This window comes from Balaenoptera physalus (genome assembly GCF_965194825.1).
Source record: "Balaenoptera physalus genome assembly, chromosome: 1".
In the NCBI taxonomy this organism is placed as follows: domain Eukaryota; kingdom Metazoa; phylum Chordata; class Mammalia; order Artiodactyla; family Balaenopteridae; genus Balaenoptera; species Balaenoptera physalus.
Genome location: NC_138882.1, coordinates 188,908,537 through 188,927,904, shown reverse-complemented (window position 1 = coordinate 188,927,904; position 19,368 = coordinate 188,908,537). Strand labels below are relative to the sequence as shown.

General features: G+C 46.0%; 1 protein-coding gene and 1 long non-coding RNA gene across 6 annotated transcripts in view; one reads left to right on the top strand and one right to left on the bottom strand.

Moving 5' to 3' along the window:
* CLSTN1 (calsyntenin 1) overlaps positions 1 to 11,247 on the bottom strand; it is a 78,195-nt gene extending 66,948 nt beyond the window's left edge. For all 3 annotated transcript variants that reach the window (XM_082461154.1, XM_082461156.1, XM_082461155.1), the window contains exon 1: positions 10,924 to 11,247. In XM_082461154.1, coding sequence (XP_082317280.1) covers positions 10,924 to 11,014 — 91 coding nt within the window. In that variant the 5' untranslated portion in view covers positions 11,015 to 11,247. The remainder of the gene's footprint in view (positions 1 to 10,923) is intronic.
* Positions 11,248 to 11,312: 65 nt separating this feature from the next.
* Positions 11,313 to 13,552, top strand: LOC309660726. 3 transcript variants are annotated; one of them, XR_014263571.1, is made up of 3 exons: positions 11,322 to 11,729; positions 12,147 to 12,303; positions 12,568 to 13,552. It is a non-coding gene; the product is annotated as an uncharacterized lncRNA (long non-coding RNA). The 3 variants fall into 3 exon arrangements; XR_014263569.1 differs by lacking the exon at positions 12,147 to 12,303 and having other exon boundaries at positions 11,313 to 11,729; positions 13,249 to 13,552; XR_014263570.1 differs by lacking the exon at positions 12,147 to 12,303 and having other exon boundaries at positions 11,313 to 11,729.
* Positions 13,553 to 19,368: the final 5,816 nt, after the last annotated feature.

The window sequence follows — 19,368 nt, the reverse complement described above, 5'->3', positions numbered from 1 at the left end:
CCTTTTACCAAGTAACACCTATCCATGTAACATCCTTAGGGAAACACTGCCTTAGCAATCAACGTATCCTATATAACAGTTTGAAGAGGAAGCCTACAACTGATCCTTTATCATTACTGTTAGAAATCACCATGTCACCATTATTTAGAAAGGATGACCTCTAGTACATGACACCTACAAATCCAATTGAGAATTTGGGGGGTTATGTCAAATATATTTTTTTACATTTGCTTTAGTAAAATAATTCTACGAAGGTATAAATTTAATTCATATAGATTCAGGGACTTGAAAAATTCAAGGAAAGGTTTTATTTTATTTTATTTTTTTGGCCACACTGCATAACATGCGGGATCTTAATTCCCCAACCAGGGATCGAACCTGTACCCCCTGAAGTGGAAGCACAGAGTCCTAACCACTAGAACGCCAGGGAAGTCGCAAGGAAAGGTTTTATTTACTTTTTAAAAATACTTATTTATTTGGCTGCACCGGGTCTCAGCTGCAGCATGCATGTGGGATCTAGTTCCCTGACCAGGTATCGAACCATGGGCCCCTTGCACTGGGAGTGTGAAGTCTTAACCACTGGACCACCAGGGTAGTCCCCCAAGGAAAGGTTTTATTTTTATTTTTTCAAAGGAACCCAACCATGACAATTCCATTCATTCATTCATTCATTCATTTATGGCTGCATTGGGTCTTCGCTGCTGCGTGCAAGCTTTCTCTAGTTGTGGCGAGCAGGAGCTACTCTTTGTTGCGGTGCACTGGCTGCTCACCGCAGTGGCTTCTCTTGTTGCAGAGCAGAGGCTCTAGGCACGCGGGCTTCAGTAGTTGTAGCAGGCGGGCTCACTAGTTTTGGCTCGCAGGCTCTAGAGCGCAGGCTCAGTAGTTGTGGCACAGGGGCTGAGTTGCTCCACGGCATGTGGAATCTTCCCGGACCAGGGCTCGAAGCCGTGTCCCCTGCATTGGCAGGCGGATTCTTAACCACTGCGCCACCAGGGAAGCCCCGGAAAGGTTTTAAATAGCAATTCTTAAGTAAAATTTTCTTTGATGAAAAACATTCAGTACATCGGACCGTAAGTCATTCGTTTAAACGATGCACACCAGTGAGTATTCTCTTGAAGGGGTGACCTGCACGTACAGGCAGTTCCCGGCGTGGCTGACACTCCGCCTGCTGAGGGCCTGCTACACCCCTGCCTCTCCTCCACCCCGGCCACCCCAGGCAGTGCTGCCACCTGGGCACCAGGGGGCTTGCTGGCCCGGGTCTCCTCTCTTCCGCTGCCTCTCTTTCTTTTTTGGGATCGCAATGAACAGGCCTCACTCCCTCGGTTTCCTCGCACAGGCTGGGCCACTCAGATCATTGGGCTCCTAGTCCTCGACCTTTCTCTTCCTGGAGGCTCTTCATTCCAGGCCTAAGCCAACACGCCTCACACATTCTTTGAAGCTGCTCTACTACTCCAAGACCTACTTACCACGAAACGGGAACCAGCATTTCGTTGGTTTATATAATGATTAATATTATAATGCTGTGTGTGGGCTGTGTTTTACTGCAAATTTGCCTGATTTTCAACTCGTAATGGGTAAACTGGTTTCTGACCATCACTTTTGGAGCTTTAAGCAGTTTGTAACAATGTTTCCAGGGGAAAATATAACTTGAGTTCCAATCTGAATTCCTAATTCCAATCTGAATTCCAGGGGAAAATATAACTTGAGTTCCAATCTGAATTCCTAATAGAGTGATATGAATCGCCTTTTCAGGTCATCTGGGAATCAGAAATGGGTCTTAGGAAACAATACATCAAGACAAAGCCAGGTTAAGGCAGCTGAGGAACAGGCACTAGAAGACAGCACAGAGCTGGGGTAGTCTCACCTGGGCTGAGTTCCCCTGACCCAGGCAACCTGAGCTCAGAGAAATAAAATGTGCCTGAGCATTTCAGGAGACAAGATTTCAATCTGACCAGAACCAGACACGGAGTGACTTTTGTTAGCCGCCACTGGGGGTTTCCTCAGGTGCCAGGGTTCCACCACCGCCCACCGCACCAGCTTGCCTCAGTTTACCTGTACTTGGGTTTCCAAAAGATAAGCAGGTACAGTCAGGACTGCTCTATTCCAAGGCAAAGCTTCTGCTCCAAATCCCCATCGGCTCTCCTATACCCCTGAGATGAGTTTCTAGATAAAACGGAAACTTCAGGAAACCCTTTTAGCCTTCTCCCTTCAGGCTTAAACAACCGAAGCCTGGCCTGAGTGGCCCATGTTTGCTTTCTCATCGCCCCTGGTTCATACTGTCCATCAGCACTGAAAACCACATAAGCATACACCATTTTAATAGAAAAGAAAAAAATGCAGTGAAGACATACTTGCCTTATGCATTACCTTTTAAAAGTAGTGATAAATATATCAAACCTTTCAATACTCAGAAAGGACTAATTCTAGAAAAAAATAGGGTCAGTAAACTTTATTAACTGAATAAGCAAATATATATTAATTACTGGCACTTATGACCTTTCTAAAACATTTCATCAAACAAGTATTAATGTTGCAGTTATTATTAACTGAAGTCACCATTGGGGGAGAGGCTATGTTATTAAATTACCCCACTGGTACATCTTCCTCCAATTAGAAAAGGTTTTAAGACGTCAGATTTCATATCAAAAAGCATTTAATTCATTTTCCATTCTAGGCTTTGAATGTTTCTAAGATACAAGTTGCTTCCCTTAATTAAGCAAGAGAAGGCTTCGTACACTTGGGCATGGACCTTTTAAAACCCCTGCCAAATGAAAGTGTTGTATTCAGGAATCATGTGCAGATATTAACGGATATTTACAAACAACTCAGAAGCAAGATGAGAAACGCTGCCAACTTGGGGCTTTATAATTCAGGCTGAGGGATTATCAAGCGACCCTACCATTAACACAGCGCCAGCACAGGAGGTGCTCAAAGGCTGAGAATGGCTGCTGCTCACCTTTCTGTCCTCCCACCACCGTTCTTCCTGACTGTGGCCCAAAGTGAGAGCGGCCTGGGGAGGAAATTAAATTCAAGCCAGTGCATTTTGCTACTTACTAGCTACTCTGATAAACATGTGAAACGCATGGCAAAAAAAAAAAAAAGATTAGGGATTACCCAAGAATTTTAATTATTTCTGTTATCCTTGTTACTAATTCCATGAGTAATAGGAAACTGGCATGAATTAGTCAAGGCTTTTTAAAGGTAAATATAATCTGCTTGACAGAAAGGCTTTAATCCCCCAAATCAAAAGCTACCCCGTTCCTCAATTAGCCTCTACCTCCCATGTGCTCGCACTGTCTATTGTGAACTGAGTATGCGCTGTCCTTCGCCAGGTGCTGGGGGACAGAGCAGAGGGTGCAGTCTCCACCCCGAGGCCACCAGTGAATAAGTCTTCCGGCGGCGGGAGGGGGTGCATCAGCAGGGAGGTGCCGCTGAGGAGGGCTGGGCCTCAGCTGCTTCATCTGAGAGGTGCCCAGAGGACCAAGGGCTCTGGCTAAAATCTCATGGTCAGGCCCACATTCTATTAATACTCTGGCCACATTAAGTCTATCAATACTCAGGACCAGTTTCCTGGGCGTGCCGGGCCCCATGCTTGGTTTAATGCTCTGCTGCCATCTTGAAATTCCTAATAATTTTTGAACAAAGGAGCCCCACACTTTGACTATGCAGCTGGTCCTATCAGTATTCATCATTAACTACATCTGAGATACACAAAATTAAATGTGACTGGATTCTGCATTTCAGATGGAATAAATTTTGCTCTTTAAAAGCCACTTATTAGACAACCTCATACAAATCATTCTCAAGTTTTACACTATGTACAATTTGAGTTTATGACCTTCAATTTTTTTTTTCTTGGTGGTCCTTAAAATGAAAGTACTGTATTAATACTTTTAAGATTTAGGAAGAGCTCAGAATAAATATGTCTTCACTACACTTTAAGCAGGTATTAAAGATGACATTCATTTTTCCTGTTTTAAAATCCACTTGCAATCTAAAGACATTTCTAAGTGTTTTATACTATGAATTGAAGATTGGGTAAATAACAAACAGTTTAATTAAAGAATAAATCAAAGGACCAGACAAACTAATTTACTTTAACAAAGTACTTTTTAGCCAATCAGTATTAACAAAAATGTAATGAATGAAGAAATGTCATTTTCTAAACTAGTCATAGTTTAAGAATTCTAGTGTTTCTTACTATTCCTTTCATAAAGTTAAGCCCTAGATATTTACTCTGCTGTGACTAGGGTGTCCCCCAATCACTGGGTCTGCAGCATTATACTAGCTCATTCCTCAGACCGAAGGCAGAAATCAGGGCCTGGGGGATGAATGCTTGGCCAGAGATGCTCTCAGCCTTTCTTCAAGTGAGAGGTGACAAAAACAAAGAGCTGCATGGCTGGGTGCCTGCAAAGGTTTGAGGGATTGATAAGATTTAGTCCTAAGGAAAGCTGACTGAAGTCCCAAACAATGTTTTGAAGAAAACAGTTTCTTTGTGAGCTAGCAAGTGCCCAGGCTGAATGATCAATTGTCAGGGACATGTGAAGAAACGTCTCTTTTACAGGGAAGGCTACTTAAGTGCAGAGGACGGACCTTTCAAAGCTCCTTTCAACTCAAAGTCTAAGGTCCTGGGTAGAAATCATATGGGAGATGGGGGTGAAGGAAGGAGATGGTCGGATGAAATGCCAATTTATCCCGAGTAGGAAAAAAAATCAGCAACTTAAAACTGTCATAAGAAAACACTTAGACAACTGTGAAATATGTATCTAATTTAAAAGATGCTCCTGGGAGTGATTATGGAGGTCAAGAGTGAATGTAGAATGGTGCAGCTACTCTCGAAAACAGTTTGGTACCTCCTCAAAACGTTAAACATAGAGTTATAAGACTCAGCAATTCCACTCCAGTTATACACCCAAGAGAACTGAAAATGTATGTCCACACAAATATATGCCCAAGAGAACTGCACATGCATGTTCACAGCAGCATCATTCACAGTAGCCACGAAGTGGAAAAAAACCCAAATGTCCGTCAACTGATGAATGGACACATAAATAAAACGTGGTTTAGCCACATAGTATGGACTATTGTCTTAGTCTCTCTGGGCTCTGTAACAAAATACCATAGACTGGGTGGCTTATAAACAACAGAAATTTATTTCCCACAGTCCTGGAGGCTGGGAAACCCAAGATCAAGGTGCCAGCAGATGCAGTGTCTGGTGAGTGCCCATTTCCTGGTTCATAGCCATCTTCCCATTGTATCCGCCGGTGGCAGAAGAGGCAAGGGAGCTCTCTGGGGTCTCTTGCACAGGGGCACTGATCCCATTCGTGAGGGCTCCACCCTCATGATCTAATCACTTCCCCAAAGCCCCCACCTCAAAATACCATCACATTGGGGATTAGGTTTCAACATACGAATTTTGGAGGGAGACAAACATTCAGTCTATAGCAAATATTATTCAGCCATAAGATGGAATAAAGCACTGATACCCACTACAACATGGATAGATCCTGAAAACATCATGCTAATTGAAAGAAGCTAGTCACAAAGGCCACATATTATAATGATTCCACTGACATGAAATGTCCAGAACAGGCAAATCCACAGAGATAGAAAGTAGACTAATGGTTGCCAGGGGGGAATGGGAAAAAGGGGAATTTGGAGTGATTGCTAAGGGATATGGGATTTCTTTTGGGGGTGATGAAAATGTGCTGCAATTAGATACTGGGGATGGTTGCACAACTTTGTGAATATACTAAAATCACTGAACTGCATACTTTAAAAGGGTGAATTTTATGGTATGTGAATTATATTTCAATAAACCTGTTTTTCAAATTAAAAAAGAGTGGATGCAGGAAAGGAAAGTCTTCTTTTGCCCTAAAACAATAAGTTCCAGAAAGTACAGATCAAGGTAGACTTGAAGAGTAGCAGACTTGATAGAACAGTTCTTGTCACGAGAGAATGAGACCGGTTCAAAACATATTCATGGGCTTCCCTGGTGGCGCGGTGATTAAGAAACCACCTGCCAATGCAGGGGACACAGGTTCGAGCCCTGGTCCAGGAAGATCCCACATGCTGCGGAGCAACTAAGCCTGTGCGCCACGACTACTGAGCCTGTGCTCTAGAGCCCGCAAGCCACAACTACTGAAGCCCGCGTGCCTAGAGCCCGTGCTCTGCAACAAGAGAAGCCACCGCAATGACAAGCCTGCGCACCGCAACGAAGAGCATCCCCCCTCCCTGCAACTAGAGAAAGCCCGCATGCAGCAACGAAGACCCAACACAGCCAAAAATTGTAAAAAATAAAATAAAATTCAGACGTAACTGCTGCAAAGAAAAATTCCAGGAAAAAAAAAATTCACGTCCGACCAAAGGTAAAAAAGAAACACATGCTTCTTCCTCTACCATGCCACCGCATACTTCTCACTGGGGTTCTGGAATAGAAGGAGGTTAACTTTCAGATATATCTTATTGGTTTTTAAGAAGTTCTAAATTCCATGACTTTGAAGTAATTGAATCTTTGCCTAGAACTTTAAAAATAAAAAAGCCTTAGCAACAGATCTTGTGGAAGTTTTTAATCTAATATCATCCTACAGCTAAATGAGAAAATGAACAAAAATCTCTCTAAAACATAGGGAAGAAAGGACCTATCAAATAGGGGACAACTGGATGCTGCGCCCCAACTCCTAGGTGGTGGTGACTCTATGGAAAAACGGGCACCTTGCATCAGGCTGACATGCGGGCAGGGCAGGACTGTCATAGTCTGAAGGTTCCTAACTCTGGCCTTTGCATAGCCTCTACTGGTGTCAAAATGTCACTTCTGAGGGTTCGGGGTTTTTTAAACAGTGCAAGAACATGACACTGCATAAATCATTTCCACCAACTTTGAATCTACATTCTGGAGATAGAATAGCTCTACTAAAATCTAATATCACAAATCAATATCTTAAATTTCAATTATAAAAGATAAATTTCTTAAGTACCCCTGCTCATACCAAATCATGACCGAAGTATATTTTTAAGAACGTAATGATCTAAAACCTCAATTAATCAGAAGGGGTGAGAAATAAGACTCGATGATTTTCAGAATAACCAAATCTCCTATTTTGTTTCAACTCTTATAAGTGAAAACTCTATCCAAAAAATTACATTTTTCTATCTTAGAAAGCAGTAACGAAAATAATTCACTCCTTTTCTTTCATATCTTAAATATTTAATATCCTTCAGGTTCCTCATTTTAAACGTTAAGAATTGGTTTAGTAAGCTTAATCAAGTCCTAAAACTGGTATCATGGAATTATAGCATTTTCTAATTCCAATACAAAAATAATGTTATCATATTTCATAAAAAATTCATTTATTGGTCATATTCCTCATACCTAAAACTTAATTAACTGCTTTTTTTGGCTCAAAAATCAAATAGTACTGACCCAGATAATGTATTATATGAATGCCTAAAACTTCCTTTTTAAAAAGAATTTCTAGGAAACTGTTTGGTTTTATGCTTTCTTTCCTGAAAGTAGTATGCAGCCAAAAGCTGGATTCCAGTTAACTGAGGGCTCCAGTTAATCGAGTCACAGCTCTTAAATCGGAATACATTCAGGATTATTAATATTTTATTATTTCTTTAGCAGTTATAGGTCCCGTGAAATAAATTTACTTTCAGCAATAAAAATGTTTTTTTTTGTTTTTTTTTTTGTTTTTTTTAATTTATTTATGTATTTATTTATTTTTGGCTGTGTTGGGTCTTCGTTTCTGTGTGAGGGCTTTCTCTAGTTGCGGCGAGCGGGGACCACTCTTCATCGCGGTGCGCGGGCCTCTCACTATCGCGGCCTCTCTTGTTGTGGAGCACAGGCTCCAGACGCGCAGGCTCAGTAGTTGTGGCTCACGGGCCTAGTTGCTCCGCGGCATGTGGGATCTTCCCAGACCAGGGCTTGAACCCGCGCCCCCTGCATTGGCAGGCAGATTCTCAACCACTGCGCCACCAGGGAAGCCCAATAAAAATGTTAAATTAAGTGTAATATTTAGGTCTACAATAAAATTATCTTTCCTCAAAGTTGCTTGTGAAAAACAAGGTAAAAAATTAAGCTTTCCCAAAAAGCTGAGAATTACAGTTTTTTTGAAAAATGAACTCCAAGTGGTAGCCACAGAGCTATAGCCATCAAAGGCTGATACAGACTTTTATGATCTAATACTCCAATGCTGCAACCAACATAATGAATCCTTGAAAAATTATCTACTAATGAAGTCTTATATCCGTGTTGTAGAATTCAAGTTCCTTTATACTCTGTGATGCTTTTCTCAGTACGTAACACTTATCTGTCAGGAAAAAATCAGGATGTAAAAACACTATGCTGCCTAAACTGGAACACAGTTATACATTCATTCACAAAACACTGAGTGCCTACTGTGTGCGGATACATATGTGAACAACACAGACCAAAATACCCTTCCACTTTGGGGCATATGTTCCAGTGAGGGGAGACAGGCAATAAACAGAATAAGTAAATAACAGAGCGTGAATGGGGTAAGTGCTATGGAGAAAAGAAAAAGTGAAGCAGGGGAGGGAGGATTCAGGGGTTCAGAGAGATGAAATTTCAACCAGGATGGTGAGGAGAGGCTCCACTAGGAGGTTTGTGTGCAAACAGAAAAGTAACAATGAATGTTATTTATTTGGTTTTGAAATGCATTACAAGATTGCATTTATTTTTATTTAATATTCATATAAGCTTTCTATTTTCTCTATTTCAGTTTTCTACTTCCTGATCACTGACGGACTGGAGAGAAGGAAGGCAGTATAGCACATGCCAAGGAAATTTCTCCTAATATTTTAGTTTACTTGATTTTTTTTGAGAACTACAGCTACAATTAAAGTGAAATTTAGGGTTCTCCATAAAACAACGAATTAATAGTCAAAATGGAATTTATATTACAAAACCTCACATTCTCTCCTTGTTTATACGTTATCTTTCCATTATTTTTAGAGGTAGCTACAGTATAAATGAACAGCAGTTACTAATGTCACACTGTCTTGCAGGATTAAAAATTCAGGTATTAGTTGAAACGATCATCTTTTACAATTAGCCCACAGAAAGTGTCTCCACAAACTGCCTATTTAAATACAAAATTTATTCGTAACATCTCAAAATGAAATCGTTTTATTAGCATTTCATGGAACATTCATGAGACGTTTTCTAACCTGCAAGCTGGAAAAAAAACAACAAATGCAATAGAATAACTGATGTTTAAAACGTGTTTTTATTTGGAAGACTAAGATTCTTAAGCATTATAAATGCACCAAGAAAAGCTTAGAGGAAGTTAGCAAATTACAAAGGACTCAAGCCCTCAACACGTCTTTCACATAAGATTTCTGTTAGTCCGCCATAATGAAGACATTTGATAGCTGAAATCTTCAGTAATGCTAATGGGCTAATTAATTAGCCCATTTGCTAATTCAATAATGAACACCAAATGTAGGTGAATGGACAAACTTAAGAAAATGTGGATTTTAACAAGAAATATTATCACTGACTAAACTAAATATACTTGAACTGTTCCCAAAATACCCAATCCAAGCACATATATTTAAGCTGTGTGGGTTTTCCCCAAGAGAAGCAAACTTTGACATTTTTTCTTGGATATATTAGACTTACAAACCTCCATCCCACATCTGGAAAGAACATTCCAAACTTACCTTGATGTAAAATCAAACTGAGAGCAATTAGATACTTAGTGACTGAGACCTGAATTTGACAGAGTCGAAAGAATGTTAGAAGTGAAATAAATGAAAGAAGTATTCAAAGTTTATCATCCTGGATGTGAAGAAAGGAACATACAACAAAAGATGCACTTGCCTCTCCTGCCCTTTCATTTGTGAACACCACACTTCTCTTGATATGTCATGCCCAGAAAGAGAAAATGGTAATTTTTTAAAAAGCTTTGCTAAATTGAAATATGACCATTTCATTTGGCCTTCCATCAACCCTCCCTCTCTCAAATTTTTTGATTTAAAAAATCAGAAGGATAGATCCAAGTACTCTATAGACTACACCTAGATTACTTTGCTCCAAGGCCGAGGAAAATGTTTATGATTCCAAGATCCACTCGGAAGCATATATCTGCAATGCGTAAGCTTTTCGTTGGCAACATCAGTCAATATCAGAGAGCGTGTAACGCTGAAAAGGTTAAGCGGTTGAAGGTTAAAACAACAACAAAACAATCGATTCACTAAGAAATATGTTTTTGCCAAGTAACCATAAAATAATTTCGGCCCTAAGGAATCAAAGAGGGGTTTCTCGTTTCTGCACGACCTAAATTACTGTCAGAAAAACTGCACCAAGGCGTCGGGGGTGGAGGAGAGGAAGATTTCTGACACCGGGTGAGACGACGGTCGTAAACCTCATCACAATTTCACCTCTGGGTGAAAGGTGGGAGGGGAGCCAGAAGTTTCAGCCTCGGCTCGTTAGAAAACAGACGTTTAAAAGACCCTGGAAGGAGGCGGAAAAGGGCGAAGACGCCGCGTCCGCGGTAGAGCAGCAGCAGATAATCGGGATCTGGGAAAAGGACGCGGAGGAGTGGGCGCTTATGTAAGCGCACACCAAAAATTGTGCGTGCACCCCGGGCCTGATGCACATCTCGGCACACAACACACGTACCCGGTATCTCACCCCAGGGATGCCGCCCCAGCCTGCGGGCGCTGCCGAGGAAGACTGACCGACCCTTCGGCCCTTCTGCACGTCCCCCCACATCCGCGCAGCCACCAACCCGGCGCGGGTGCGATGGGGGCGGCCAGCTTCCCCCCGGCGCCTGCAGCGCGCGCCCACAGCCTCTTGCGCCCCGACCCAGAGCCGCGCGCCGGGCCCCGAACCCCGCGTCCCGACCCGGCTCCCGGCGCTCAGCCCCCGCGTCCCTACCCGGCCCCGACGCTTACCTCGCGCGGCCCAGACCCCGCCGCCGCACAGCAGCCCGGCCAGCAGCAGCCAGGCGGCCGGGGCCAGCGCGGGAGCAGGGCGGCGCAGCATCGCTCCGGCTCCCGGCGCCGCGGCCCGCCCGAGGCGGGAGCGGCAGGGACGCGCGCGGGGCGCCGAGCGGGGCTCTCGCGGCCCGGGGCCGGCTGCTTGGCGCCGCGGCGAGCACCGGGGTCCAAGGAGGCGCCGCCGCCGTGACGCTGGGCCGCGCGCGCCCTCCCCTCGGCGCAGGCAGCGCTTCGCTGGAGGCAGCAGCAGCAACTAAGATGGCGGCGGCGCTCTCTCTCGGGTCCGGCGAGGGTACCCGGCCGGGGGCGGGGTGGCGGCGGGAGGGGCGGGGAGGGGAGCGACGGCGAGGCGCGCGCGCGGGGCGTGGGGCGGGGGCGGGGCGCGCGGGCCTCCGAACCCGCCGGCGGGGCCGCGCTGGGGGTTGCGCTCGAGAGAGGCTGGGAGAGGCCCCGGGGGCTGCACCCCCCCTGTCGGCTGCCGCAGCCGAGGGCATCAACTCCTCATCCCCACGCGCGCTCACAGGCCCCGGAGCCGAGCGAGAGTTACCCTGGGGCCCGTGCCTCCCCTTTCTCCCCTTCCCAACCCCACCCCAAGGAGTGCAGACCCCGCTGGAGGGTGCAGCCCAGGGCCGCTGAGCGCCAACACCCTGCGCCACTTCGAGCAAGTCACGTCGCCTCCCAGAACCTCGGTGCCCTCTTCTGCCAAGTGGCGGTGATGAGAGGGAGCTTGCGGGGTCGTGAAAGGTATTCAAGGAGACGAGGTTAGCGAAACGCGCTTTGTAAACAATCAAGGGCTGCGCAGCACGTGCTGCAGTGGTTCCAGCGCTGGGAGGGAGCTTGCTTGTCCCAAGTCCGTCCTGAATTTGTAACTCAAGATTCCTCCATTTGCTGAAGAAATCCGTTTGTGGCTTTTTAAAGGCGGGTTGTGCAGGTGACCCTTTCTAGATCTTAGTGTGATGCTAACGGTCCCTTAGAAATGCAGAAATCCAAATGGATGAAGAAAGGTCCCTTCAGGGCTCTTGGGTCCTCCTCTTTTCTTCCTGTCCTGGGGTCCCTACCTCCCCCCCGACCCCTGGGGGCGCCTCACACTAGAGGAAAGGACCAGAACAGTCATGGATGGTCTCCTGAGTGCCAGGCACCGTGCCCTATGAGCCGACTTTATTGGCTTCATTTTGCAGAGAAGGAAACTAAGGCGAAATGACTTCCCTAGTTGAAACAAATACTGCAAAAAGATCAGCCCTCAAGGATAGGGCTGGCATTAAGGAGACTCCCACAGCAAAGGTTAAACAACGATAAAATGTTAATTATTCAAGACTGCTGGAAGAGCTATTAAAGGTGATTCACCGCACGGTGATCGTCCTGGCCCTGTTTGCTGAGAGGGTCTGGCCGGCTGGTGGGCTTTGTGGAGACCAGCTTGGGCTGGGGTGAAGGAGGGTGGGCAGGCAGCCTGGGAGGCTGGGAGGAGAATGAGTCACTCAGTTTGTGGAGAGCAGAGGACTTATTTAGGAGAGTAGTGGGTGAGGAGCCCAAAAAGGTAGATCAAAGCCATTGTGAGGTGCCTTAAATGTCAGGATGAGGGATTTGGACCTAATCCTACAGGCCACAGGAAGACCTTGGACAACAGTGAACAGAGGTGTGATGTGACCTTGGAGGGAGTTTCAAAGCAATCTGCGATGGAATATGCTCTTCCCTGTCCTTTGTCCCTCAAAGTCATCCTCCACCAAAGCCTGAAGACTCCACATCTTATCCCCCTGCCCATCCCGCCCCTGAGTCCAAGAGGACTAGACTCCCTTGGATAGACCCCTCCCCCCGGCACCTGCCTAGCCCCTGCCATCTCCAAGCCATGCCCCCCACTCCTCTCCAGCACTGCAGAGTCATCCTCTCTGGGTGTTGCTATTGCTTCCGGGCCTTCCTTGTTCCCAGTGGCTCCCTGCTGCCACCTCATCAGGCCCAGACAGCTCTGCTGGGCTTCCCACCCCTCATGCCTGGGCCCCACCCAGCTGACCTCAGGGCCCACTGTCTCACCACTCTCTGAGTTCAAGTTCATTCCTTCCTAGGGGCAGCATCACATGGCACACCATCCCCAACCTTTGCCCTGAGCCTCAGGTCCTACCAGTGCACTTTCTGGGCTGCCTCCTCCAGGAAGTCCTCTGGACTATCAGGCCCTCGCTCCCCAAACCCACATGCTCTTAACCCAACAATCCAGGCTTCATAATCTGCTACTTTGTGCTGTTGATTGACTACTCCACGTGTGTCCTCTTCTTCTCCACACTATTCTAGTGGGAAGGACCCAGATGGTACAGTCAGACAGCACTGGATGGGAATTCTGGCTTCTGCTACTACGAATGACCTTGGACAAGTTACAGAACCTTCTGAATCTCTTTCCTCACCTGTGAAATGGGATAATGATACCTATTTCCTAGAGTTGTGAGAATTAAATGAGATGATGCAATTAAAGTTCCTCCTAGAGACTAATATACGATAGGTCTAAACCTATGGTAGTTTATTCTTTTCCGTCGAGCTCCTGTGTACTGCTGAACATAGAGTAGGTCCTCAATAAACACTCGGTGATGAACTAAATGAATTGCTTTGTTAGTTTTTTATTATTATTATGCAGATCACATCTCAGAGAGTAAAAAACATAGCCTGTAGGTTTCCAGGGACCTTGGAGATTTACAAAACATAAAATCAGAAAGGCATAATCTCAGAACTATGTTTTGAGTCAATAGGCTGATGCCAAGAGGGAAAATGTATTCAGTTCTATAAGCAACACAAACTAAAGCTCTTTGGTGTCTGCAATCCTGATCCCTTTATCTTCTCACCCACTCTGTCCCTTAGAGAACCAGAGAGATCTAAGCAGGTCCAGCGGCAGGTGGGCAGGCAGGCGGCCCCAGAGCTCAGTGCATCCTGCACACGCTGAGATATTGCCCACAGGACAGTTAGTCCAGCTGCAAGGCTCAGCTTGAGCGTGTTGGAAGCCAGGGAAACCAGTGAACTAAGTCTTTGGTTGGCCTGACAATAGCCGCAGCCATATTGGCACTTTTCAGAGGTCTCCACGTGATGGATTAGTTAATCCTCAAAATGGCCCTGAGATGGGGATCGATCCAAGCTGAGGCTATGGGTAGCAGAGAGGGTCCTTGCCTGAGCCAAGCCAGCTGCTGACTCAGCAGCAGCTCTGGGAGCCCTGGAGCGGGGGAAATGAGGCACCACCCAGGCCCATCCTTAGGCGGCAACTGGGAGGTTGAGCAGGTGGCCTTGTCAGCCAGGCAAGGAAGACTTGATCTTTTGAACGTATAGTCAGCCCGTCTGTGCAGTAAGTAGAGAGGACACAGAATTTCCATGGTGCTGCATCTTTTGAAATAGCTTTTGCTAATAACAATAGCCTAAGCTTTTTACCTGGAAGTGACATATCACTTATGCCTCCAACAACCCTTTCCAGAAGGTACTTTTATGGTTCCAGATGAGAAAAATGTAAAATTTGCTCAGCTCATTGCTAGAAAGAAGGACACCTGGGATTCAATTTCATGTCTGAGCCCACACGATGCCTTCGCCCCTACAGGAAATTACGCCCAAGATGCAAAAAAAAAAAAAAAAAAAAGCCCTGCGCGGGATCCCACAACTTGGAGCCAGCCTGCACCTCCACGTCAGACCCTCCAGCTGTCCGAGGCCATGGGAGGCGTTCCTCATCCAGGCTGGCGTTCCTCACTGGGTTGTTCATTCCCAAATCCAGAGTAGAAACGGATGAAATGAAGGCTCGTGCAGGAAGGCTCTTTGCCAGAAGGCCGAGTCCTTCTCTGATGGGCGGGTTATTACTATTAACACAGCATGTGCTGCTCGGCCAGTGTTTGCGGAACCCCAGCTGGAGGCAGGTAAGCCATCGTTGTGGCCGCTCTCCTAATGATGTTCTTGGGGGCAAACCCACTTCAGGGCTGCGCGGGAGAAGGTTGTGAGAATCTTGATGAGAGCTACAGATTACAGGTTCCCTGAAGGACTGAAACCACAGCCCCAGCACCACCACCAGGGTTTCCCGAGGCCCTGGAAGCCAGGAGGTCTGGCCCCATCGCTGCCTTCTGGTGGCCTGGCCAGGTCACTCCATTGCTGTTAGAAGGGATGATTAATGAGGGACGAGACGATGTGGGCTTAAGAGCAGGAACTCTGGTGGGACAGACCTGGGCGAAACCCATATCTGTCCACTTCCTTCCCTTTTATAATATTTCCATTTAATCTTTTTTTTTAATTTATTTATTTTTGGCTACCTTGGGTCTTCGTTGCTGTGCACGGGCTTTCTCTAGTTGCAGCGAGCAGGGGCTACTGTTCATTGCATTGCGCAGGCTTCTTAGTGCGGTGGCTTCTCTTGTTGTGGAGCACGGGCTACAGGCGCGTGGCACTCTAGTAGTTGTGGCACGTGGGCTCAGTAGTTGTGGCTCGCGGGCTCTAGAGCGCAGGCTCAGGAGTTGTGGCGCACGGGCTTAGTTGCTCCGCGGCCTGTGGGATCTTCCCGGACCAGGGCTCAAACCCATGTCCCCTGCATTGCGCCACCAGGGAAGTCCCTCCATTTAATCTTATATGATTATATTAAATATTTGCATGGGTCCGAAGTCAAATCTAGAAAGCAAGATGCTCAGAGAAGTCTAGTTCCATTCCTGTCTCTTCCCTCCTGTCCCCTCCTCCCCTTGAAGATGACCATTTTGTCTTTTTTGGTTTATCCTTCTATTGTGGGATTTTTTTTTTTAATGCAAGTGAATATTTAAATATGTCTCTCCCTTTCTTAGATAAAAAAGCAGCCTATCACAGGACTTCCCCGGTGGCCCAGCGATTAAGACTCTGCACTTCCACTGCAGGGTGCATGGGTTCGATCCCTGATCAGTGAACTAATATCCCCCATACCATGCAGTGCGGGCAAAAAAAAAAAAAAAAAAAAGCAGCATATTGCACCAGATGTTCTGCATCTTGATTTTTTTTCACTTAGTAAAATATCCTGGAGATGGTTCCATCTCAGTATACAAAGAGTCTTCATTCATTCCTTTTCATAGATGCATAGTACTCCCTCATGTGGCATAATATTGTAATATAATAAGAAATCCAATTTGGCCTTTGTCCCTGGATCCTAGCACAGAGCTCCTAAATCCCTTGGAATTTCCTGGGTGATAGGAACATCTTTTGTTCTAACGAGGTGACTCTTGGTGGGCTCCTGGATAGTTTCAGGATGAGGGCCAGTCACCAGAAAGACCAAGCCATGATTAGAAGCTTGGAAATTTCAGCCCCACTCTGCCCCAACCTCAGGGAGAAGAAGGGGGCTGGAGATTGAGTTAATAATCAATCATGCCTACATAATGGAGCCTCCATAAAAATCCCTGAACTACAGGATTCGGCGATCTTCTGGGCCAGTGAACATATCCACTTGCTGAGAGAGTGGTGCACCCCAACTGCACAGGGACAGAATGCAGCTCCTGTACTCGGGACCTTTCCAGATCTTGATGGAGGTACATTTTCATCTAGCTGTTCATTTGGATCCTTTATAATATCCTTTATAATAAACTGGGAAAGGTAAGTCGGGTGTTTCCCCAAATTCTGTGGGTCATTATATCAAATTATTGAAACTGAAGGGGGGGTGGGTCACAGCCAGGTCAGACAGAAGTGTGGGTAACCTGGGGACCCACTACCTGTGATTTGCAAAAGAAGTAGGGGCAGGTGCAGCTGAGCCCTAACCCGTGGGGTCTGCACTAACTCTAGGTAATTAGTAGATTAAGTTAATTTGTAGGACACCCAGTTGATGTCCATAGAGAATCAGAGAATTGTTTGGTGTGGAAAACCCACACATTTGGTGTCAGAAGTGTTGTGAGTAGATGGGCTTCCCTGGTGGCACAGTGGTTAAGAGTCCGCCTGCCAATGCAGAGTCCCCCTACCAATGCAGGTTCGAGCCCTGGTCCGGGAAGACCCCACATGCCGCGGAACAACTAAGCCCATGAGCCACAACTACTGAAGCCCACTAAGCCTAGAGCCTGTGCTCTGCAACAAGAGAAGCCACCATGATGAGAAGCCCACGCACCACAACGAAAAGTAGCCCCGCTCGCCGCAACTAGAGAAAGCCTGTGCGCAGCAACAAAGACCCAATGTAGCCAAAAGTAAAATTTAAAAAAAAAAAAAAAAAAAAGTGGTGTTGTGAGTAGAGAGTTTTCCTTCCTGCGGACACACTGGAGTTTATTTCATCAGTCCCCTAACTATGGGTTGTTTCAAGTCTTTTGCTTTTACAAAGAGTGAGGCAGTGAGCCTTTTTGTATTTTTGCCAGTTGTACTGGTTTCTCCCTCTGTGGCCTTGGGTAAGGTTCTCCACCTCTCCAATCTCTGTATCTCCATCTGTAAAATGGAGATAAGTCAGTGCCCACCTCCCTGGGTGGATGTGAGGGATAGAAAAACCAACGCATGACATCAGCTGTTATCATTATTCATTTCTGTCCATGGCTCGGGGCTTTACGTCTCTCTGGCAGTGGCAGAAACCCTGACTTAGGAAGGGGCATTCCTGTGGTCTCCAGGGAGTCAGGTTGGGGCGCATGGGTTTGGGTTAGACTCTCTCCAAAGCTTTCTATAGCTCTCCATTTGCAAAGGAACCAGGAATTCCCATACATGAAGCATCGGCTATCTCTGGCTGGTGAAATTTTCCAGGGAAGGAAAACTCACCTTGACACAGAAGCCAGGCAACTCACTTTTGCACCCCCAAAAGGGACAGGGATTGAGCTTTCCTGCTTATCCTCACTCCCAAAGGTAACACACAGCCTTTTCTCCTCTCTTTGGATGGGCTGCCAGGGGATGCACGCGTGCCACTCACTTCTACGCCGTGGAGAGGAGGGGGTGGCTATTTTATTCTGCAGCACCATTCATACATCCAATGCACTATACACACACACCACATATGGGCAAATGTGGTCCCTCTAAGGGCACACAAGCCAAATATGATGTGCCCTGTCTGCATACAACACGCTGATGGAAAGGACTACACTGGGTTTCCAGGGAGGAAGGAAAGGCGAGGGCAGAAACTGCCCATAGGAAACACGGCCACTGTTTGGGCACAGTGGAAACAGCACCAAACTTGGGTTCTATCTGTAGCTCCAACATATTTCCTAGAATTACGGGGGAGGTTGTAGAATAAAGTGGTTAAAAAAAATGGGAAGGTTGTCTTACTCACACGGTCTTACTTCAGATATACCTGGGTTCCGATGACTAGCAGAAAAGACCAGACAGCCTAGATACTCTGAGCTTCAGTTTCCTCATCTGTAAAATGGTCATCATCAACATCGTCATCAACCTCCTTTAGATTTTTTTTTTTTTTTTTTTTTTTTGGCCACGACATGCAGCATGTAGGATCTTAGTTCCCCGACCAGGGATCAAACCCATGCCCCCTGCAATGGAAGCTCGGAGTCTTAACCACTGGACAGCCAAGGAAGTCCCATACCTCCTTTAGATTATTGTGAGGATCAAGTGAGAGAAGGCATATAAAGGGTTTAGCTCAGTCTGAGACACATATTAGATGCTCAGTTAGTGGTAACTGCTCCCACGATGATGACGATGGTGCTGATGATGTGTATGAATGTACTTGAGATGTCTAAGGAGTTGATGATGGTTATAATGACTACTTTCATGCAGCCCTTTAGATTTTGCATCTGTTTAGCATACTTCCTTTCTCAAGGGCATCTGATGCATTTGGGACTCACAACAATCTCCCTCATAGGGGTTTTTATTTAACTGATGGGAAGCAGGAGTTCAGAGAGGTTGAGTGACTTGCCAAGACCGTGCAGCATAGAATTAGCAGAGGTTCCTCTGGCCTTTTTGTGTTTTTTCCTGGACCAGCAAATGACAATAAAAATCAAGAGCCAGATTTCAGAAATTCTGGCTCTTTCAAGCCTCCAGCTCATTTAAATGCTCAGGGATACCTTTTTCCCCTCCTTCCTCATCTGTGTAGCAGGGATTAATCACCCCCAGAAATCAAGAAATAACAAGCATGACTCACATAGTGAGTGTTTGCTGTGCACGAAGCATTCTGTGCATTATCTGATTTGAATGCTAGCAGCAATCACGCGCAATGAATACCATGATTATCCTGCTTTTACAGAGGAGGACGCTGGGGCTGAGAAAGATAAAGTAATTTGCCCCAAGGTCACAAAGCTCAGTGGTAGAGCCAGGATTCAAACCTAGATCCGTCTGGCCCTAAAGCTGAAGCTCTTACCCACAGCATCACTAGCTCCCAGAAACTGCTCTGATGGTGAAAGTTTCTGCAAGACCAGGAAAAGTCAGAGGGGCATCCAGACGGGAGAACTGCTTGGCTGATCTCCGTCCTGTCCAATACCTCTTCCAGCTCTGGGAGCTCCTGGTATGGTGGATGGATGGTCAGGACTGGCCCTGGGT